The 24,231-nt window shown below is 38.4% G+C and overlaps 1 protein-coding gene across 1 annotated transcript; it reads left to right on the top strand.

Moving 5' to 3' along the window:
* The first annotated feature begins 963 nt into the window (after positions 1–963).
* On the top strand, positions 964–13,784 carry LOC131677141 (serine protease 1). The gene is made up of 5 exons (XM_058956788.1): positions 964–1,048; positions 9,702–10,386; positions 12,865–13,027; positions 13,097–13,466; positions 13,529–13,784. Exons 2-5 carry the CDS (start codon positions 10,170–10,172, stop codon positions 13,739–13,741), a joined length of 963 nt encoding a protein of 320 aa, XP_058812771.1. The 5' UTR covers positions 964–1,048; positions 9,702–10,169; the 3' UTR covers positions 13,742–13,784.
* Positions 13,785–24,231: the final 10,447 nt, after the last annotated feature.

The following is a 24,231-nucleotide window of genomic DNA, read 5'->3' as shown; positions in this document are numbered from 1 at the left end:
ATTCTATTCTATGTTTTAATTTAAAATAAATTTTCAGCACATGACTTTCAAGAGTATTATGAAAAGGTTAGGTTCACCTCAGTTGGTTGTGGACAATTTTTTATATATTTGGCAAAAGATCGGTAGCGACAAAGGAGAGATCGACATTTGGTTTACAGTTTTTTCGACTTTAGGAGATGAACTAAATTTTGAAGCGCGGAAGTTAAACAATCGCCGAATAGTTAAGTTCGCCGCTTGCAAATTCATGTCTCCGAACAAAAGCTATTTTTGCTGACGCTTTGGCAATGAATTTTCGTTGGCTTCCGAAATGACAACAATGATTGAATGAAATTGTTCTTTAGCTAAATCTGTCCTTTCCATACGATAATTTTCTATTGAATAATTTTCGTTCGTTGATTCGCCCGAATCACTCACCCGCTGTGCCATACTAGCCCAACGATGCCCAGTTTGGCCAGTACATGGCGTCCGAAGCAGCTGGATCAGCCGTTCGGTAGAAAGTGAGCGGTGCGGGTCCGCCGGACGTCTTCGCTTCGCATTACTCACCCGGTCCAGTTCAGTCGCATTGCAGCTTGGGTCATCTGATCAGGCCCTCGCTATAACGGTGCCGAAGATCGCCGAATGAAAATGAAAGTACCGACGCGACGCGACACGACGCTCCGCATCACGCATGTCTGCACGTTGGTGTTGGCTGGGAACGTAAGGCACGGCAGCGTTTACGCAGCTTACTGTGGCGGAAAATGAAAGTGTTGCTGACTGGTGTTGAGGAAGCTAACGGATGAATGATGATCACATATCAACGCCGAAGTCCATAGCCGCTTCGGATGAAAGTCTCGATCAGTGCAACTGAATTACTCGCATTGTCAAGGTCTTTTCCTGTGGGCCGGGCGGTCGTAAATTGACGTCGGTGAGCGAGTGATTCGCACAGGAAAGGTAGTTCGGACTTTGAAGGGGTAGCGCGTTCGATGACGGTGTAATTCTCGGTTATCTTCAATTGTGTTGTGGTCGAAAGTGATTGCAATTTGTTCGTGAATTAGTGACGGTTAATATGGTTAGTCATGCTATCATAATACAATTTGTCAACGGCTGTTGCTGGATTTGCTTATAAATGCTGTTCGCGTATCGAATTTGTGCTGTTTGAATGGCGGTTGCGGTCGCACCTGTCGATTTACATAAGATTTTGGCTCGTGGTTTTTTTTTGCAATCAATGGGGCGGGTGGAAATGAGTGAAATTTCACCCTTTGATCACGGACCAACTGAAGCGAGAAGAAACGAAACGATTTCATCGAGTGGTGCGAGTATCGAACCAGTGTTGAAAATGTTTTAAACTGCCCAGCCGATGCGGTCTCAATCGGATCATAAGCACCACCACCAAGCAACGGGGAGTTTGGAGGAAATATCAGCATTTCAGTTGACACACAGTGTCGCCCGCAAATGAATTTGTGAATCGCCGAAGTTGAAGGTGTAAAGTAATGGAGTGTGGCAACTGGATACGGTTTAGTGTCTCCCACTTTTTGCCGGGGAGGAAAGGTGACTTGGTCAGCGACCAAATATCGACAGTTCGAGTCGCGCCGCGGATTGTGTCGGAAGCTGTTGAGTGCGAAAAAAATCGTTTGTTTGTGATAACGGTTTTAAAGCACGATGTAATTATTCATGCAAAGTTGATTGTGGCGTTAATTTAGATTATTATCTATTGCGCCGTTGTATAAGATGTTTTGTTAAGGATCGGAGGCACTCTCCCATCGTAGTGTGAGTGAGTTTGAACTGATGTAGTGACGATTTCGGCGAGGTGAAATGGAAGAATGTGGACGCCTATGGGATGCGAAGATTGAAAATTGAAAGTGTCAGTTCGATTGAGTTGTTAAGACAGTGTGTTAAGGTCATTAGGTTCTCCTGTTTCATTTGTGATATGAATAATATAGTTCCCTCACTTACAGTATAGCACGTGTTTGGTTTATCCCTTTTATGCACAATTTTTTCTAGGGCATATAGCGTTTCGAAATTCTTTTTCGAAGTTATATCGAAACTAAGTTTCGTTTCTAGCTAAAATTTTGAGTTAGTTGGTAAGATGCACTGATTAGAGAAAACGAATTAATATTTTCTTTTTTCCAGGGGAAATAAACAATAAAAATTTCTAATACACACAAGCTGAAGTTCAGGCGTTTTTATGAGGTTAACTAGTTTTTTGATTCACGGAATTTGAAACTCGCCAAAATGAATGGATTTATTATGGCGTTTCAAATGTGTTCAACACGTAAGAAATAGACATTACATTAGATTTTTATGTGTTTTGACATGTAAAACAAACGGTTCACTTTTGCTGTCAAACTTGGCTGGAGAAGCTGAGAAATTGTGAACGGCGCATATTTTATATGTTTTTAACCCTCTCAAGCCCAACTTTTTTGTGGTGCATATATAGTTCTAAAACTATTTTTCCTTAAAACTGTTGAGCTTCGGAAACACGAAAAACCTGATTTGATCAAGATATGAATTTCCCTCGCAGTGCTAGAAGCTACTCGAGTTTTACCTTCCGATGCTCAATACAGTTCTCCTGGAATATTTATAATAGTCCAATTACATGAAATCGATAGCCGAGGACAATTGATAGGTTTTAACAGTTTGCGATAATATTGTAAGACAATAAAGATATATCAAAATTTTATTTTTCACCGTTAACCGAAAAAGTGTCTGGCAGCACTGCTGAAGTGGAATCTCATCGGTTCAATTACAATAACTTCAGTTCTACGAATAGTACTTGAAACTGTTAGTGTTCAATTGAAAGGTAATTGTCCTAGTTATCAACCTTACTTGTGTTTGTGAGAGAATTCTACCTAAACTAAAAGTTACAGCTATTTTAAAACGTTGTTGGTTATAAACAACATGGGCATGAAGGGGTTAATGTAAATTAAAGTGAATTGAGACGCTCCTTCTATGTGCATCTTACTAAACGTAAACATATATAAGAGTTGACACAGTTGGATAGCTGAATTCAAATTACGACGAACGCATGATTTTTAGAATAATTGCCAATGAAACTGCAGCAACTGCGTAATGGTGCGTACTACAAGATCACCAAGAAATATCAAATTCAAAACAAACCTTAAAAAGGATGTCTTTATACACAATTGGCAGTCCGTAGTAAAATGTTGATGTAAGCGGTCTCTAATTTGTATTTAAAAGTATCATGTAAAAAATAGGGGGAGGATAGAATTTTATGACAAAATGCTAGGAGGGAAGCTTCGGAGATCATCGAAAAGTCTGGCCTCTTACAAATTTATGAAACGACGTCAATAGCGATATCAAATCTTACATGTCTTTAGACTCTTGTCCGCGGGGCAAGCACTAGATCTTCGATACGACGCAGTCATAATTACCTTTAAATGCCATAAAGTACATTAGAAATTTAAAAAAAAATCGATTTTTTATTGGCCTAAAACTTGCTTTAGGGTTTTAAAATTGTTATACCAAAAAAGGATGGCTACACAAATGTGTATCTAAATGTTTAATTTTACAATGCAGCCGCAACCCCACTGCATATTTTAAAATCGTTTTTCTCAAAATCAGCTGACCGTAAATGTAACTTCTTTTTTTTATAATTTTGAATTGTTTTTGTTTTGATTATAAACTTTTTAATCTTATGTGTGGGGTTAGAAATTGAACTCAGATGAGCTGCTCCTAGGTGATGTACCACCTATAGTTTAGGATTCTTCCAAAAGACAACGCTATTTTGCATGCACATTCTTGATTTCTGAATCTCAAGGTTGCGACTATTTCGAAGTGCAGTCCGTTTGCTAGAGTTGTACGTTAGAAGTCGTTCGAAACTCTGCCAGCAGGCGAAATCTTGGACGGAGCGTGTGAGATGAAAAAAGTTTCCGCGATCCATGAATCCACTGTGATCTTGAACCGGACCTTTTTGGACAATGTTCATTAAATGAGTCGTATCTTAAAAAGCGAGTCAATAATTATTAGGACACTCAAATCTGCGTACCTTGGGAAACTCAAATCTGCGTAACTTTTTAATACTTGACCGAACTTACCCAAATTTTGCCTAATTTCTCCATAGAGTGTAGGGGACGGTGGGGAGTTGTGAACATAGTTTTGTTTTCGGGGCATAACTACCATAAATATTGATCGATTTTCAGTGTTAGACCTGGTATTTGTTAAGGACACCTTAATACATCAACAGGCTGAAGCAATTCAAATTTTTTTTTTTAGTTTGGTAAGGAGTTGTGAACCATCACAAAATGTAGAAGAGATGAAATATTTTTGTGATTTATTTTTATTAGGGCTATAGAAGAAAAATTTTAAGATATTTCTAAACAAAACACGAGATGGAAAAGAGACCTGATTCGCAATGAGTTGGTGAAAACTTTATTCGCGCCAAGCCACCTGAATTCGCGGTTGTGGCACAGGGAAATTAAAATTGTGGCAGAATCCTGTTCTTCGCATAAATTTGAACATTTTTATATCCTAATATGTATGATTTGTCCCTGATTATCGAATTATGATGCTGTTGTATTTAAAAAAACAAACTATAACCCACTGAAATGTACGGTTCACAACTCCCCACTAATGGTGGTTCATAACTCCCCACTTTACATATCTTCGAAAAATACGTATCTCCATCGACACAGTAAAGGTGTGTAATTGTAAGTAAGATTTCCGTCGAGATGGAAGAAAACCATTTGTGAAAATATACTGTTCACCTGCAAGCAAAATCCAGGGCAGTTGCATCGCGCCTTGCGAAAACTGATAAATTTGTATTATTCGGCCATCTCAAAGGTTCCAAGAACGGATGACTGTGGACTACAAGCCAGGAGCTGGACGAAAACCGGGAATAACGGGCCAAAAGAACCGAGATTGTTGTACAGTTACATTGTACAGTGTACTTGTGCAAACCTTTCCAGATTGGTATGAACGCCAGTGGAAGTTCGACAAAACACGCATCCGGAATCTCTATCCGACGCTGTTAACGAAATACCACTGCTGCGTCACTGAAGATGAGACCTACATCATTTACGGATTTTAAGCAGTTGTCGGGACGGGAACATTTCATGGGTGAGGTCAAGGACAAGTATCGTTAACCGTTTCAGACGGAAGATGCTGACGAAGTACCTGATTTGGCAGCACTTGTTGCAAACGTAGTAAGCCACCCGTGACCAAAGACACCATAAACGATGAGATTGACAAAACTGAGTGCCTCCGAAAACGGGTCATGATGAAGCGAGAGATTCGGAAGAGATGCGAGGGATGAAACGAAAATGATGAGAAAGTGGAAAATACTGAGGAAAACGTATCGGAAGTAACTACAGGTTCTAATGGAGGGCATTAATCGAAAATGTCAAGCTTTTTACTCTAACTTAATCGATGGATGTAAGCTGAAATAAATTCATGTAGGGTGTTTGGTTTGTGATTGAGAGCCACTCGAGGGATGATAGACATTTGAGGAACCAAATCGTTCTACACATACCATCTAGTCTCAACCATTATAGATGTGTTGAACTTTTTCTGTTAATAACTTGTTTGTCGCAAATACCTCAAAAAGTAGCTATACGTTTTATTATATCTCCTTAATTGCTGTGAAAAGGTAAGAAAATTTCCTATTGAGTCATGTCCTCATATCGATCAGTTAATTATTATAAGTTTTAGTTACCTTTAAGAAGTAAATTATTGGAATGTTTGCGTTTTTATTGACTTTTCGTTCATTTCTCCCAACTTATTCCGTAGAATGAACAATTACTAAAAATAATGGAAAATGGATTTTGTGAAGGCAGTAATTATCTGCGCCATTATTGGTCCGTACAATTCGACCAAGCAGCTAACCTTGCTACCCTGTTTCAACCACCACACGTATATAAATCTAACATAGGAAAAATCGTCAGTTTGCATTCTGGCGTCGTAGCAGCTGCTGCGTTTCATGTCAGCTCGCATTCTTCGGTGGCAATACATCCCGTTCCTGCCACCAGGCAGTGATAACATTTCATTCCAATGATGCACTGGCATGTCAGTTTCATGCATATTCAGAGGATACAATGAACACATATCTTAGAATGAGCAGAATGCTTTTTCTTTTGGAGCTGAATAAACGGATTTTAAATGTGCGCTTACGATGTAGTGGTTTGATGCGAGAGAACCGCCTTCTCTTGCTCCTTGAACTATGTGTGGCGTGTTTAGATTAATTCACGGCGCGCGCTCCAGAGTGCACTACAGTGTAAACATTGAAATGAGCACTGACGTGTGCTCTTTTGTTCGTTTTCCTCTCACAAGGTGTAGTGTGGATGCGATTGACGATTTGATGGACACTAGTTGTTGCGTTTGTGTAAAGGAGATGGTGTTGACTTATTGGATGCTGAATCTGTATTGCTGATATTACGATTGTCTGCTGATGGTTTGACACGAGTTACTTCGTACAGCTTACTTACAACATACGAGTTTACAGAGTATTGTAACAGTACCGTTTGGCGGGCGTTTTCCCTACAGTTTTTCGTCGCCGGCGAATTTCCCGCCGATCGGAGCGCCGGCGCAGGACCAATTCTCCCAGAGTTCAATTGTTTGCAAACGAATCTCTCACTCTCCTTCGAGCCATCCAATCAAACCATTTCGTTTCAGCGCTTCTATATTTTATTACAAAGAATCCCCCGCCGGTTAATTCTTGCCAGGCGATAAGTACCTGTGGGAAAGCAAATTAGGCGCCCCAAAGCCCCCGTTAAAGTCCACCCAATCCAGCAATAGAAATAATGATGATTGATTCTAGTAGTTCATCGGCAGGAGCGCGAACATGTGTGTATCGGTACACGATTTCAGAGGACAGAATGCATCACAATACTTTAAGTCCGTTTCATTTGTACTACGGTCGTGATTCGCTGGTTGGGCCACAGCCTCTATCCAACTAATGAATTTGGTTCGCTAGTTGGACCGACTAACAAATGTCAAAAACTCTCCAACGAAGACATTAGTAGTGTAAAAGAGTGATAAATTGTCAAATTGGATTTGGCATAAGATTTTGGCGTTCAGATGCTTTTTAGTTGGACAATGGTCCAACTAGCGGACGTCCAATTAAAAAGCGGTCCAGTTAAAGAGTGTCCAACCAGCGAATCACGACTGTAGTACTACATGGCCTGGTATACACAGTTGAATATGTATTTGTGAGCTTTTTCAAAATAGGACATAAGATGGTCAAGATTGAGATCATTTATTGAGAAGATCGAAACCCCGATTTTCAGTGCTATTGACCTCATTGACCTTGCTGGATTCTATTCGATTTTCTGCTTTTGGGGTGTGTACGACATTTTTACAAACCTTTTTTCTATAAAACAGTATGATTTCCAACACAATTTCCTACAGAACTATCTCCATTATGCTTACACCGACGAGCAATAAAAAAAATCGACATCTGCACGTTAAGTCAATACTGTTTGTTTACATCTGACATCTGACAGAATGAGCTATCCAGTGCTGCCAAATATGACTGGATCGTGTTCCGCAAGCATCGCTATTTGAAACTTGCTGCGAAAATTCGTTACGCACCCTGTATATTGGACAGTTGCCTTTCAAGATTTTAAGGGCGATGCACTCAATGCGCCCAGATCTCTGGTGCCCTACTTGCCCACGCAGAAATACGTCATTGGATTCATGTCAATTTCTTATAGCTCTTCTAGATTCCATTTTTCGCTTATTATTTTTTTTTTTTTTGAAGGAGCTAGGGAAAACCCGAATGGAGTGAATCTCCTATCGAGATCTATCTCCATCAGGCATAAAACCTACTCATCTTTTGAGAGACAATCTATCAATATGTTTGTATTCTGTTTATACCATAGGAAACGTATTTATGATCAATTTATTTCAATTCGTGTCTTTTTACTTTCTCCCTGATCCAATGTCTCTCGACAACGTCATAGGCACCTAGAAAATAAATTTTACTATGCAAATTTCAACCTTTAGTCAATGTTGCTGTTATTGGAGTTGAACTAAAAATCCAACACAGCGTCGATTGTTGACCACCTTGACTTGATTCAGCATCTCAGCTCATCGCCGAGTGCATCGAAAGCAAAATCCCCGAAAAAAAAACTTGTCCCATTCCACTGTTAGCCCACACAAAAAACGAGCAATTGGCCAATACGGAGTATCCAGTCATACATTTACTTTCCTTTGTTTTGCTTAGGAAACTGAACGTGAGACACGACACACTATATTTACAACTTTTTCCGTCAACTTAACATGTGTCAATCTTGTGCTTAGCTTTGAAATTGCATAACTCATTCCACGGGTAGATTTGTCCGATAACTCCAACCTAATTTAAATATTATCCGATTTAGTTTTCAAACCAACATCCGTTCCCAAGTCGTTTAGTTGGAAAGCAATGCCAGCTTGATTCACCGTCAATCATTTCCACTGACCTCCATTTTGGGAATACGGCGCCGCCCGTACATTTCCGCCTAAGGTATAACACCGTGACCTTTTCGAAGTGTGACTGGTTTATGATTTCAACACACCCGCCCTTTCAGTATGGTAATTAATCCTTTCCCTTTTTCCCGCAATTTTCGTTAAATTGTATTCGGTTCATCAAACAAAAATTGAATTCAAATTAACACGCATCACATATTTGCTCACTGTCCCGTACTGGAGGAAAACTCTTTTGAGAGGTAATTGATTTTCAGTTTACTCAAAGTTTGACCGCTTCCCTCCGGTCTGCTGGAAAACTCTTCCCTCCGGTCTGCTGGCATAGGCTCGCCACACACGCATCTACCTCGATTTTATCGCGTTTGCGGTCTTCCGAAGTCAACCTGCTTGTATAGGCTCAGCTCGTATTATATGCAAGTTCCTATTATTCATTATTGTCTCAAACATACCGAGTACTAGAACGTGCAACGTGCTTATTTCATGACCTATGCGGTAACAGGGAGTATCAGTGATTTGTACGGAGTAAATTTCCTGCGCGTTTGTAATTCACTCGTTTTGTCACTTCGGACAAAAGAGTATTTCAATACCAGGCGCGGTCAGAATGTGGGAACATAATTTTCAGGTAGTAGTGAAGAATATTTTACTATGATAATTGTTTAAATAAATTTTGTTTTCATTTGATTCAAACCCGCACGCAGTTTGTTTTTAATTTTTTTTTTTGAAACGGGTTCAAATGTTTACTTGAATGAGCCGTGACTTTTTATAGTAATTACAATCGCCAGACTAGATCCTAGACACACCGATTCCCACTGCGATTAAATATCTTCTTTTTCGGTGGGACGCCATTTATTCAAAGGCCAATATTCATTTCCTAACTCTGAAAGATCCTAAACAACATCACCTCAATTATAAATCCAATAAAACTATCAAGCCTATGAAAGCAAACTCCCACGACGAGATAAGAATAACTTGTTCCAACTTCACAGATCCTGGTTCCCACTGAAATATTTCTCTTGCTCATGCGTGAAGGTGACATACGAGTCGGAAGTTACCGCATTCGTGCAGCACATTTTTTACGTCCAAGTCCTTCTCCCATTATATCACCGATCAGCTGCTGATTTAAACTTGTTATGCTATGGCCACCGCCGGTCACGCCACTGGAATTTGCGAACTGCTGATGGGACCGCGGCTGTATGTCGGAGCATATCTCTTTCTCGAGACACACACGTACCTATACCTACCTACCTATGTTCATGTAGCGATACGGGCATGCTTCTCAATTTCTTCGTTTCACCTCGCTCCAGACCTTCTACATCATCACAGTGATTATACCGCTGAAAACGAAAGTGAAAGAGTTGTTTCCGAACAAGTAAACAAAACACGTTGAGCCGCGGCGGGCGGAGCGGTACGATCGTCGCGCGGTTGTGATGGAGGGTGCTGCTGCACCGCCGCAAAAGTGATGACGAAAACGATTAGTGTTAAATAATGTTGTCGGGAGGCCCCCCAAGGCCGATGCATGTAAGAAGAAAGTGAAATGAAGAGATTATGAGCAATAATAGAAACATTATATTTGAAAGAAAAAAAACACAAAACATAAAACGAGCAATAAAACAGGCGAGCAACTTTGCGCCACTAGAAAGGAAGTTTTTTTTTGCCGGTGCTGCTGGAGAAGTTCAAAACGGTTGCCGAGCAGTTTAAAAGTGAATTAATTGCAAATAAACAAGTCGCGACAAGGAAGAGCAAAATAAAAAAAAGAAACAAAAGAGGCAATAATGCAGCCTAATTCAACTGTGATAGTGACCGCTGTAGCTGTTCTGCTTACGGTAATGGTTAGGAAGTGCAATGGGGCAGCGTGGCACAATCAGAGTGACCCAGATTCCCGAAGTGGACGATTTTTGTTCGATGCACTTTTTGGCCTTGACGGAGCTGCGTTTTCACTGGATGACGACGGGCCCGATTTGACGAATCAGGTCAAGAGCTGCGATTGTGGTGAGTTGGTTTTGGACCGAGGGAAAACGGGTGTTACCTTGGTCGGATGTTTTTTTACAGGTTCTAACAGGAAGTTTGTCTTTTAACCATGTTTACTCAAATTTTGCAGGTACATCGGTTTTGGGTAGCTACACGGAAAAATCTGTTCATAAATTGAGTCTGACTGATAAGAACTGAAATGAACACTTAAGATGACTAAGTGATAGTTGAAATACTAGTATCTGACTGATGGTGAAAAGCAACTGTTTTTAATTATTATTATTATAGTGGAATTAAACGGAAGACATCTGTCTTAAGAGGATTAAAATTTCGAATGCCGAATACAGTGAAGATCCGTTTTTATCAGCCCATTGGTGAGTTTTTGGCTGATAAAATGGGGACATTGACAAAATTGGGACATATATTTTTCTTTTTTTAAATAAACCGAAGCTCTTAAAATATTCTTCTTTAGTTCTTTGCTTTGCTGATTTTTGGCAATTTTATTTAATGGCAAAATTATTTAATGGACTTTACTGAAAATCTGAAAAACACTAATTCAGAAACAAAAATTGCTGACCTCTTAGCAAATCCTGTTTTGCTGGAAAAGTTTCGCTAAAATACTTTTCTAAAACAAAATTCAAAATATTGGTGTGTACTAAAGAGACTAGAATAACAAAGAGACGACACGTTACGTTTGGAATTTCAATTCAGGTGTAGAAGCTTATAGCTGAACTCGAATTCCAAACGGAACATGTCGTCTCTTTGTTGTTCTAGTCTCTTTAGTGTGTACACTTCAATGTTTGGTTGGCATCATGACCGGTCAGTAGACCGGCCACATTTTTTATTTTTTTTTTTCTCAGAACGCTGCCAAATCAAATGGTAGCTCCACAAACCCTATTCCAAATATGAACCTCTTCCTATAGCTCCAGCTCACTAACAAGAGCTTAGAAGTTTATATGATAATATAAATAAAAAATCAGAAACAAAAACTCAAAATTCAATTGAAACTGCCAGTAACTCTGCATACCTTAAAATTAAAGGCCGTGTAGCTTTTTTAATTACAAACAACTTTGTTGAAAATTATATATTGATTAGAGGGTATCGGACAAAGTTATTTGACGTCGAAGGTCGCTCACTTAATTTTCAAAAATTTAGTTTTGAATGAAATGTGTAGTATCCTTTTAACTTGCTGTAAAATTTCATTTAAATCGAAGTTCTGGTTCCAGAGTTATGAGTCAAAGAACGCGGTTGCACATAAAATTCCCTGAAGCTTAAAAAAGGCTATGCAAACACTCCAAAAATCGACTTTTCAATGCTGGCCCAGAGGGTCGAGAATCATGTACCATTCGATTCAGTTCGATGAGATCTGAAAAAGTCTGTGTGTTGTTAATGCCGAATAGCTTAGGGCCTTAAATAACTGCACGAAAATAAACCCAAAGTGAACTCATACAACAAACCAAATACCATAAAGCACTGTGACATTAAACATATGGAAGTTATATAAGCATTTTTGTTTTATTCTTGTTTTAAACTATATGATAGGAAGAGGGACAGGGAAAAGGAATTGTTTGTGGCCGAACAGGAACAATGACTTCGAGAGATAGGAAGAACTACTACAACCACACATTACCTACACTGATAGTCACTGAAATTGACTAGTAGATTTTCCGGCTACTATACCTAGCAGGTCTGTCGGATGGGTGTTCGCTCTTCCAGCTATTCCGACCAGTTCTCTTATTTCCATTCGACGTCCCACGTGCTGACTAACTGGGCACACAAAACCAAGTTTATACCCTCAAAGTCTTGATGTATAACAAAGCAACAATTTTCTGGGATATTCGGCACCAAAGAATTATCTACCGTGTTATTTTTAAGTCAACAGTTCTGGAAAGAAGAAAAAGGTTGTTTTATAATGATATTGTGTGATTTTGGGACAACAAAATGAACATTGCCATATTTTGCGTTTTTTTCATGAAAATATGCAAATGATTTAACAGTTTTCCGAAGGCATATCCTTGATGTTATGATTATGATAATTCGAAAGAACATTTAAAAATCAAAATCGGTCGAAAAGTGGCGGTGTTGTTCTTTTTTTCCCAAGTTAGAAATGGTTTCCCATTATTCTCAAGGAGGTTTATGTGACATTTCTATTATTGTTGGCATTGCATCACAGCGGTTTTTTTTTCGAAAGGGCATTTTTCGCCTCAAGAATTCATGCGCGAAAATTCCAATTTTAATAGCAAATACGTATTTATTTACCAAATTTGAAATGCTGAAATGTGCAGGGTGTCCAAAATACATTCGTTACCCGATTATTTACTTGCCAATACTAACAGATAAAAAGGTCTAGTGACCATTTCAATTCTTTGGACAGCAAAGAGATAGCCTCCGCTAACGCTTACGATTTGCGTACCTCAATTGCATACTCGTAAGGCGTATACAGTTTTTTATGGCAACAACAGCACTATTTCATCTTTCTTTCCTTTTTTACTTTCACAGAATGCGGAACGGCTAATCAAGAGACACGCATCGTCGGTGGACGACCAACCGGTGTTAATCAGTACCCTTGGCTGGCCCGACTGGTATACGATGGCCAGTTCCATTGCGGAGCATCCCTGGTAACGAAGGATTATGTCCTTACGGCTGCCCACTGTGTTCGGAGGTAAATATTGATTATAAAAACACCATTAACATTAAGCTTTAAGCTGTCATAAACACGATCACGTTTCAGATTAAAACGACAGAAAATTCGAGTCATTCTCGGAGACCACGATCAGTTCATAACGTCGGAAACGCAAGCAATCCAGCGGGCTGTGACGGCCATCATCCGACATCGTAGTTTCGATCAGAACTCGTACAACCACGATATTGCACTGCTCAAGTTGCGCAAGCCGGTAGAGTTTAGCAAAACTATCAAACCGGTGTGTCTTCCAAAGGATCGAACTGATTTCGCCGGCAAAACGGGCACCGTGGTCGGCTGGGGAAGGACCTCCGAGGGAGGCACGCTGCCGGGCATTGTACAGCATGTGGATGTGCCAATTCTCACGCTGGAACAGTGTCGGAGTATGAAGTATCGGGCTTCCCGAATTACTTCGAATATGGTAAGATGCATGTTTTTTTGTGATTATTGAATTTCAGAGTGATACTGAATTTTTGTTTTCAGCTGTGTGCCGGAAAGGGTAAACAGGACTCATGTCAGGGTGACTCCGGAGGACCACTACTGGTGCGGCACGGCGACAAACATGAAATCGTCGGCATCGTTTCCTGGGGCGTAGGATGCGGACGGGCCGGATATCCGGGAGTATATACCAGGATTGTGCGATACTTGCCTTGGATACGGGCAAATATGGATGAGACATGTTTGTGTAACAAGTAGATTAGCGAATGCGAGTTTTCGTTTCGGAAACTGGACGAATGAAAAAGAGAAAAACAATTAAAAGAGAGATTTACGATTGAATACTGTAAATAAAAACAATAAATTGGAAGGTTCACGAATGGAAAACGGAAAGAAAATCGTCATCAAAGCACCATTTTTTTGTGCAGCGGCTTACAATAAAATAAAACAAGTTCAGTGGTTTGCACATCTAGGTTTCCGTCGTTGCTTCTGAGAAGTGATAAATGTTCGTTACTTTTTGCCGCCAAAGAATAGAGGTGAACGAAAAACTGAACTGCAACTTTCATGTTCCCGGTAAAATCGCAATGTTTTTACTCGCAAGCAAGAACTTGAACGACCAGTTGCTCTGATTACGACTGACAAGATAGAATACATATTTGCTATGGAACATTTTGGTGTCATCGTTCGGAATCCGTTAGGTCTACATGTTACAGATCGCTATCACGTTGGTGCCGGTAGCATTTAGAGCATGAGCATACTAAAAGTGTGCTGCAATTCTTTGTTGTAGCTGTACATTGGTTTTAATGAGCCCTAGTTTTGTCACTTGTTCGCACAATTTATCCTAATGAAGGCTGTTTTTCGCACATTTGTTTGTATCACAAACGGGGCACGGGAAGAAACAAACCAACTCTAAGCAGTTAATTTCTTTCAATTATTCTGAAATCAGAAATAGAAAACTGTGAAAGCAACTGTTATCTTGGTTGATATCCAATTTAAAATTTTATTTTTAAACGAATACTAGCTGCATAAAACTCAGAACACACTTCAGCAGAACAAAAATAAAATTTGTTCTATCAACAATAAATTTAGTTGAAACCAGGAATTTTCAACTGGGAGTTGAATAATTCCGGTATCATAGCAGAAATGTTTCATTTGGCAGTGATTGATCATCAACCTGAATTACGACGCATTAATTTTTCGATCGAATGCGCTTGATACGATTGCGATTGGTTGATAGACCGCCTCCACGTTCCATCGTCCATCAGCACTCCGTCGTAGATCGCTCGCAAGACATTTCTTACGAAAACATTAAGCAGGTCTTCCGCCAGAATACTTCAGGTTTCATGCCCATAGAGAACAACTGACCAAATGTGTTTTTTGTAGATGGATAACTCCGTGTGGTCGCACAATCTTTTTGTTCGAAGGGTTTTCCGGAGCACAAAGTTTGAAGGTACGATTCCCTGTCCCTTTTTCTTTAAAAAGCGGAATTCTCTCTGAATCATTATGGGTATTTTTGACACGGTTTTTAATGGTCGAAGCCAAAAATCGATGTCAGGCGCCATTTTGATATCCCAGATGGCGACGTCTTCTCTATTCTTAAAGTACCAGCATTGGAGGTTTTCAGAATTATAGATTCGTTGTTCGTTAGCCATGGCAATCAATAGCGAGAAAGCACTGCTTTTTGGAGTTTTAATAAAGGGCGAACACGAAATTATTGCGACACATTCAACAGGGCATAACTTTTTTACCATTGGGTAAAAATCAACCAAATTTTGCACACTTTCTCATTGATGTGTATTGTTTACATACTGCCAAACTCGAAGTCGTGTTTTTCGATTCAACGAAAATGGAGGTGAACCAACGCGAGTCGAGAGAACAATTTTTTTCCAAACACCAGGAATTTCCTGACCTGTCGCACCGACAGTTGGGAAAAATGTTGAACATTCACCATTCAACCATCTCCAGAGGGTTTGAAACGGTTCCAGGAGCGGTTGACGTTGGACCACGGCAAAGAAGCTGGAAGAAAACCGGGACCACGGAAGCTCTACGCGAAGATGCTGACAAAATATGGCTGCTGTGTGATGGACGACGAAACGTATATAAAAGCCGATTTTAGGCAAATTCCGGGGTTGGAGTTTTTCACCGGCAAGATCAAGTTCTATGTGGACGACAAATTTAAGAAGAAGAAAATGTCGAAGTTCGCCTCCAAATATCTCATTTGGCAGACCATCTGCTCTTGCGGACTGAGGAGTGAGCCTTTCGTGACAAAGGGCACAGTAAATGGCGAGACCTACAAATCTGAGTGCCTCGAGAAGCACTTTTTGCTGTTCTTGCAGCAGCACGACGAAGCTCCGCTATTTTGGCCAGATTTGGCATCATGCCACTATTCTAAAAGTGTCCTGGAGTGGTATGAGGCCCATTCTGTCCATTTTGTTCCAAAGGACATGAATCCGCCAAGCTGTCCGGAGCTGCGCCCGGTGGAGCAGTGCTGGGCAATGATGAAGCGGGAACTTCGGAAGAGCAAGAAGATAGTCAAAGACGAGAAGGACATGTTAAGAAAATGGAAAAAACTGAGAAACTGGTACCGGATGACACTGTAAAGACTTTGATGGAGGGCATCAAGCGCAAATGCGTTCAATTTTACACTTAAGGCTCCATCGATTAACTTTTCTTTTGATTTTTTAAGTTAATATATGTATAGAACTACCCTAAAATTTTGGTTTGATTTTAAACATTACAAGAAAATTGGCATGACATTTTCGGTGTCGCAATAATTTCGTGTTCGCCCTTTACTCTTTTATCAAATTCGTTCTGCACAATTTTGACATCAATTTGTTCCAACATTTCTAGGCCATCAACGATACAAAAAACTCTTTGAGATATATTTTTTGATTTGTGAATATTTTTTATCTATTTAGGAAATATTTGGACAAGGGGGCTACGTTCCTGCGTGGACTTCTGTCTGATTTGTCTGAATCATTTGTCAAAAAAAATGACCGGCTGGAACTCACTCAATTGCAATGAATGCGATCTGGCAGTTCGTTAACAGTGTCTAACATGCGTACCAGATTTTCACATACCCTGGAATCAGAAACCAGTGGTGTCTGGCTCAAATGGCTCGTTCCCCATGTTGATCGGAGATTTACGCCTTGCTGCGATTGGTCTTTATGTTACATTTCTTTATGTCTACATTTCTGATTTTCGTATTTTTGATTTCCGCGTTTTGAAACTGTATATCGCATTTCAAGAGTACGCATTTTTAATTCCACATTTATGACTACCGCATTTTGGAATTCCGCACTTGAATTCCCGCATTGCCTATTTCCGCAATTCTGATTCAACTTTTATGAATTCCGCATTTCTGAATATCGTATTTCTGAAATCGCATTGCGACTTTCCGCATTTAGCAACTTTGTTTCCAAATTTATAACTTCCGCAATTCTGAACACTATATTTCTGCATACCCCATTTTCGTATTACGGATCCAATTTCCGCTAACCCGATTTCTACTTCTTTGATTACAAACACAGCGGAAATCACTTTGGACTACAGACTATTTACACACAGACTTGCGGAGACAAAAACAGTAAATCTGGCAACCCTGATAAAGATTACATACAAATTGGTATCACGGAAAATCGCATAAGCTTTTCATTACATCACTCTAGTGCTCTACTTTTCGTGGACTTTCTCCTATACTACCCCTCACAGAAACTTAATGCTCTTTCGGCTGCACTTTTTGACAGTAGGGGAAACCGGGGTGATGTTGGCGGTGTTGCAAAATAGAACACGATGCATCAAAGGGCAGACTGTTGGCAACATCTCTGAATTTTATTAAATTTTCGATGCCAAATGACTTTAAAATGCATGAAACGTCGAGATTTGATGCAATCTCGAAAAATTTTTTTAACGAAAGTTAACTTTTTTGGACTTTTTTTGTTCGAAGGGGGGAAATTTCAAAATCGAGCTGGTATGTTTGATGGCAAATGACATTAAAATGCATGAAACGTCGAGATTCGATGGAATATCGAGAAATTTTTTTTAACGAAAGCTCGTGTTTGGACTTTTTTTTGTTCAAAAGGGGAAAAATTTCAAAATCGAGCTGGTATTATTGATGCCAAATGACTTCAAAATGTATAAAGCGTCAAAATTTGATGTCATCTCGAAAAAATTTTTTTGACGAAAATTGACTTTTTTTGACGATTTTTGTTCAAAGGGGGATTTCAAAATCGAATTTGCATTTTAGATGCCAAATGACTAAAATGCATGAAACGTCGAGATTTGATGGAACCACAAAAAAAAATTTTACGAGTTCTTTTTTGGACTTTTTTTGTTCAAAAGGGGAAAAATTTCAAAATCGAGCTGATGTTATTGATGCCAAATGACTTCAAAATGCATAAAGCGTCAAAATTTGATGTTATCTCGAAAAAAAATTTTTGACGAAGCTTGACTTTTTTTAACGATTTTTGTTCAAAGGGGGGAGTAAAGAAAAATTTCAAAATCGAATTTGCATTTTCGATACCAAATGACTTTAAAATGCATGAAACGTCGAGATTTGATGGAATCTCAAGAAAATTTTTTTTTAACGAAAGTTCTTTTTTTGGACTTTTTTTGTTCAAAAGGGGGAAAATTTCAAAATCGAGCTGGTATTTTTGATGCCAAATGACTTCAAAATGCATAAAACGTCAAAATTTGATGAAATCTCACAAAAAATTTTTTGACGAAGATTGACTTTTTTGGACGATTTTTGTAAAGGAAAATTTCAAAATCGAATTTGCATTTTCGATGCTATATGACTAAAATGCATGAAACGTCGAGATTTGATGGAATCACAAAAAAAAAATTTTAACGAGTTCTTTTCTGGACTTTTTTTTGTTCAAAAGGGGAAAAATTTCAAAATCGAGCTGATATTATTGATGCCAAATGACTTCAAAATGCATAAAGCGTCAAAATTTGATGTTATCTCGAAAATTTTTTTTGACGAAAATTGACTTTTTTTTGACGATTTTTGTTCAAAGGGGGGAGTAAAGGAAAATTTCAAAATCGAATTTGCATTTTCGATGCCAAATGACTTTAAAATGCATGAAACGTCGAGATTTGATGGAATCTCGAGAAAAAATTTTTTTATCGAAAGTTCTTTTTGGACTTTTTTTGTTCAAAAGGGGGAAAATTTCAAAATTGAGCTGGTATGTTTGATGCCAAATGACTTCAAAATGCATAAAGCGTCAAAATTTGACGCAATCTCGAAATTTTTTTTTTTGACGAAAATTGACTTTTGACGATTTTTGTTTAAAGGGGGGAGAGAGGAAAATTTCAAAATCGAATTTGCATTTTCGGTGCCAAATGACTTTAAAATGCATGAAACGTCGAGATTCGATGGAATATCGAGAAAAAAATTTAACGAAAGTTCTTGTTTGGACTTTTTTTTTGTTCAAAAGGGGGAAAATTTCAAAACCGAGCTGATATTATTGATGCGAAATGACTTCAAAACGCATAAAGCGTCAAAATTTGATGTTATCTCGAAAATTTTTTTGACGAAAATTAACTTTTTTGACGATTTTTGTTCAAAGGGGGGAGGAGTAAAGGAAAATTTCAAAATCGAATTTGCATTTTCGATGCCAAATGACTTTAAAATGCATGAAACGTCGAGATTTGATGGAATCTCGAGAAAAATTTTTTTTAACGAAAGTTCTTTTTTGGACTTTTTTTGTTCAAAAGAGGGAAAATTTCTAAATCGAGATGGTATGTTGATGCCAAATGACTTTAAAATGCATAAAGCGTCAAAATTTAATGATATCTCGAAAAAAAATTTTGACGAAAATTGACTTTTTTGACGATTTTTGTTCAAAGGGAGGAGTAAAGGAAAATTTCAAAATCGAATTTGCATTTTCGATGCCAAATGACTTTAAAATGCATGAAACGTCGAGATTTGATGGAATCTCGAGAAACAAATTTTTTAACGAAAGTTCTTTTTTTGGACTTTTTTTGTTCAAAAGGGGGAAAATTTCAAAATCGAGCTTGTATTTTTGATGCCAAATGACTTCAAAATGCATAAAGCGTCAAAATTTGATGTTATCTCGAAAAATTTTTTTTGACGAAGATTGACTTTTTTTGATGATTTTTGTTCAAAGGGGGGAGTAGAGGAAAATTTCAAAATCGAATTTGCATTTTTTTTGCAATGAAACGTCGAGATTTGAAGGAATCTCGTGAAAAAAATTTTTTAACGAAGATTCTTTTTTGGACTTTTTTTGTTCAAAAGGGGGAAAATTTCAAAATCGAGCTGGTATGTTTGATGCCAAATGACTTTAAAATGCATAAAGCGTCAAAATTTGATGCAATCTCGAAAAAATTTTTTTGACGAAAATTGATGCATTGTTTCCATTTTTAGAGACAAAAATATGTGACGCGGAAAAATTGCCAACTTACCCCAGCCCCTGGGGTATATGTTCTGATTGTCTTTTCAATAAAACTATATTATTCGACACTTGCCATTATAGTTTCAGTCTCAAAACCCCGGTATTTTAACTTCGACGCGTACTGCATATTCAAAAGCAAATTTTTGAAATTCTTCAGGTGATTGGCCGAAGTAAATGTCCCCTGCATTGACGAGATACAAAAGAAAAAGATTCTCTGACTTAGGAGTGAATTCCAGAAATGAAAATATTTGATGACTATTTTAGCACTATAAATACTACCGCCAACTTGCCCCGCGTGCGTCACCGCCAACTTACCCCAACCGCATTTTTTTATAAAAAAGGATTTAAAATAAAATACTGTGGATATGTGTAATAACTATATGGCGTCTGAAAGAGCTTTTCACGCGCAATCGAAAATTATAATTATTCGGGGAATAGATTTAAAATCAGCTTAAATAACATAAAATGTTTAAAATTAGGAAAATTTACAAACTATGCTTGAAGACACAATATCGCCCACAACATCTACAAAACAAAATGTTTTGCAACAAAAACACATTGGAACATATGTTTCACATTACTTGAGGTACACAACGAGAGGCAGTGCTGTATGTATAATAAAAACGGAGAAAAGAGGATTCCGTCAACTTATCCCAATCGCTAACTGGTCCAGGGCTCTCCTACGTTCAGATGCATTTTCGACACTGCCTTAGTCAGAGTGTACAGTATGTGTAGGGGAAACCGAGGAAAGTTGAAACAGAGGAAAGATTAAACAATGCCCATTTCTAGTGAGTTTTTTCTTACGTACAAATTAATGCAGAATACGTGTTTTGTGTTGGTTTGAATTATTTTGACAGTAAAATTGTGCGTAATTTCGTGCGAGAAACGTCAAAACGAGGTAAAGAGGACATAAATAACGCAATTGTATGTGTTTAAGATGGCCCCGGCATTCGATCAGCTTCCAAACAATTCAAGGTTCCGTTCGAAACATTGCGTGCTCGTGTGAAAGAAAAGCGCTTGTCATCAATGAAAGCATGTCAAATATTTCTTGAGTGTTAACAATATAATAATTTAAGGTGTTATTAAAGTAGATAATCGAAAAAAATATGATCAAAAAAAGAAGGAAAAGGAATCCGAAAAAATACTCCGAAACGCAGATGTGATTGTCGCACAGCTAAGCATCCGCGTGAGCCGGAATGCACAACTTCTATTTCACACCCTGGCGACGGCGAGAGCACCGAAGAAGTCATTCGCAAGTACAAAGCCAGTTTCTTAAACATGTTTTTTTCAATATTTCCTTCGGCGATTTCATGATTTTTGATTCATTTATGGTTGATTATTCATTCTCTTCAAATAAAAGTTGAACCGCTTCTTTTCTAGGTGTGTACATTGTTTTATTTAACCTCGAATATAGTGATCTATCGTACCCCCAAATTTCAAATACATCGAAAAAAGTACCTTCTCCGTAGTGGATTTATCATATTTAGCCCGGTATAAAATGCTTGTTTGTCAAAATCAGTGCAAAAATACCATCGCACGACCTCGCCAAACGAACTGACCAACTTAACCTGACTCTACTCAACATTTAGGCGATCATTAGCAAAAATTGGGGGATTCGGTTGAAGACCGTAGAAAGTGCATCTAACACTACTTTTCTCTTCCCACCCGGAGTTTAAGATATCCTCATAGCTTCCTTGTGATGTACCAGGTTTCTATCACGCATTAGTCTCTTTCACATGAAACTCCGCGAGAAATTCTAAGTGAAATATCACGAAGAACTGGTAAAATTGAAATTTCATACGGAATTTCATGTGAAATTTTACGATAGATTTCATGTGAAATTTTACGTGAAAATTCACATGAACGTCAACGTAAAGTTCCTCGTAAAATTTCAACTTTATTAGTTATAAGTGAAATCTCACAGGCGGATTTTCAAGGTGGAATTTAACGTGAAATTTCACGTAAAATATCGCGTTAAATTCCACGTGAAATTTCATGTTAATATCACGTGAAATTTCATGTGAAATTACACGTTGAAATTCCAAATGAAATTTCAATTTTACCAGTTCCACGATAGTGTCAGTTTAAGAATTGTGTATGTTATTTTCCGTGCCATTCCATAAATTTTAGGTAGAGGTGTGCGCCACGCTGCCGATTGCCGGCGAGACGCCAGCGCGCTGATTATTTTTACCTAAAATCAGCGGCGCGGCGCGCACCTCCAATTTTAGGTCCAATATACATAATATAACATTATTAAAAAAATCGTTGTAATACGTAAAAACATTTTTTTCGTTTTTTAAAATAAATCTTTCGTAAACTTGGCAACCATACATAGCAAAACTGCGGTTGTTTACATCTAGCCTATCAAGACAACACCCCAAAATGAAAAAAAACTATATGCATTGGATGGTGTTTATCTAAGACAAGACGTGACAATAGGGCGGGGGGCGTTTTTGTTCCAATTTTATATCAGAATGTTCCAGCTCCTGATTGGTCGATTCTGACGTTTTGCACCGTACGTAATGTTACTGCAGGGATATCGAAATGATGTTTTGCAGTGTTGCTATATTTATAGGAAAAGATTGTCATTACTTTTGACAAATAAAATTATTATCGTTAAAAAACTAAAAATGACTAAATTGAACTGAAATTGCGCGGCAAAGTGAAACAAGTATTTATCATGCATTTACCGTATACGTGGTTGATTAACTTTAACAAAAATAAGACAGAAACCACACTATAATCTAAAATTATTCAGAAAATGGCTTCATCAAACCTTACTAAACACCCATGACATGGAAAAAACGTGTCCTCCATCAATATAGTGAATTGAAGATACAAAATATTGTCGGCACAAAATAAATTAACAAGACTATATTTTCATTAATAAAAATAGCAACACTGTTCGGAAGATTTCGACAAGGTGAAAATGTGCGAAAAGAAGAATGCCGAAGGAAAAATAAGAAGCCGATTGTCACGTCTTGTCTTAGGTGTTTATGTCAAATAAAAATAACCCCACGGGAAAACCAGGAAAACATGTATAAATTTTTTCTGATAGGGCATCTTTTGTCGTGAAATTCGATATGTCAAATGCTTCTGATAGTGTCAAATCCGGACTGTCAACATATTTCTTTATTTCAAATTTTAATGTTATTTTCACGTTTTCTGAGTTGGAAAAAAACATTGTTGCAATCACGAAAATCAGCTTTATCGATGTATGTAATAAAAATAGATTTTTTTCTCATTTAATGACCCAATTGCAAAAGAATTTGCCAGCAACAACGCACATTTTACTCCTACGAGTGGAAGTGTAAATTGGCACGTCTGCTATTCTTCACCGATTGCTGCCACCCGACATTGTATCCATGAACAAAGTACGAGGCCAATAATGAGAATGCAAGTTACCTGTGTGCGAATTTAACCGTCCTGATGTTCCGTTAATCGTTCCCCAAGTGAGTTAATGGAGAATTCGCGAGATTTTCTGATCGTGGTGAAACCAGTATGTTGTAGTAAAACAGGTCTTAATTAATCTTGACGACCTAATGTAAAAATCTAAACCATACCAAAAATCACCTCCTAACAGGACTTAGTTCCCCTAAACGAGAAATTTTGGGCCATCGACAAGCAGACCGCGAAGAAGAACCAACAAACTGTTTGTAGCGCAAAGTATTTGAAGGCAGTCGGCTGTGGCGAACAAAGTGGACGATACAGCTGTACAGAATCCGATGTTAGGGGTAAAACGAAAGACCCGGCAGTTCGGATTCGGTCAACCGGAAGCTTAGCTGAATATTTTTCATTTTTTCATATTTCGTTCGAATTGAATTTCAGGAAAAACATTGATTTTTTAATAAAAAATAAATTTCTACGCAATCGTGTTTGACCAAAATTCAGTCATAATACCCTGCATTTGAATGTCGGCAGCTACTTTCTTCCCATAAAAGCAGTAATCCCACAGCACATCTATTTCCAATCAGCCATTGCTGAACCGTGAGCATGAACCGTCTAATACCCCTATTGAGAACAATCTCGTTTTGAAATCAGCATAAAAACTCATTAATTAGTCATGATAGCGAGTGGTGCCGCGAATGCATTCAACGAGCTCCAAATTTTCTCAACTAATGAATAAATTAATGGAAGATATAGCACAAAACAACGGCTGCCATTCCCACCTGGTCTGTAGATGATAACCTACCTATGCGAACCTGGGGCAAGATTGAGCGCACAATCATTAACGGAGCTATAGAGAAAGATGACCAACGGGCACAAATCAACACCTTCCAATGGAAAATGGCATAGGTACGATCGGAGTGCAGGTCCTCTATCTTTATTCCACTT

Source organism: Topomyia yanbarensis, chromosome 1 (assembly GCF_030247195.1).
Source record: "Topomyia yanbarensis strain Yona2022 chromosome 1, ASM3024719v1, whole genome shotgun sequence".
Taxonomy (NCBI): Eukaryota; Metazoa; Arthropoda; class Insecta; order Diptera; family Culicidae; genus Topomyia; species Topomyia yanbarensis.
Note: the sequence above shows the minus strand (reverse complement) of the source record. Positions and strands in the feature narration are given on the sequence as shown.

Excerpts from the sequence above, each read along its gene's own strand:
- LOC131677141 (XM_058956788.1), top strand. The coding sequence starts at position 10,170 with ATGCAGCCTAATTCAACTGTGATAGTGACCGCTGTAGCTGTTCTGCTT. Across the intron at positions 10,387-12,864 it reads GGTCAAGAGCTGCGATTGTG|AATGCGGAACGGCTAATCAA; the intron begins GTGAGTTGGTTT and ends TTACTTTCACAG. Across the intron at positions 13,467-13,528 it reads CCCGAATTACTTCGAATATG|CTGTGTGCCGGAAAGGGTAA; the intron begins GTAAGATGCATG and ends TTTTGTTTTCAG.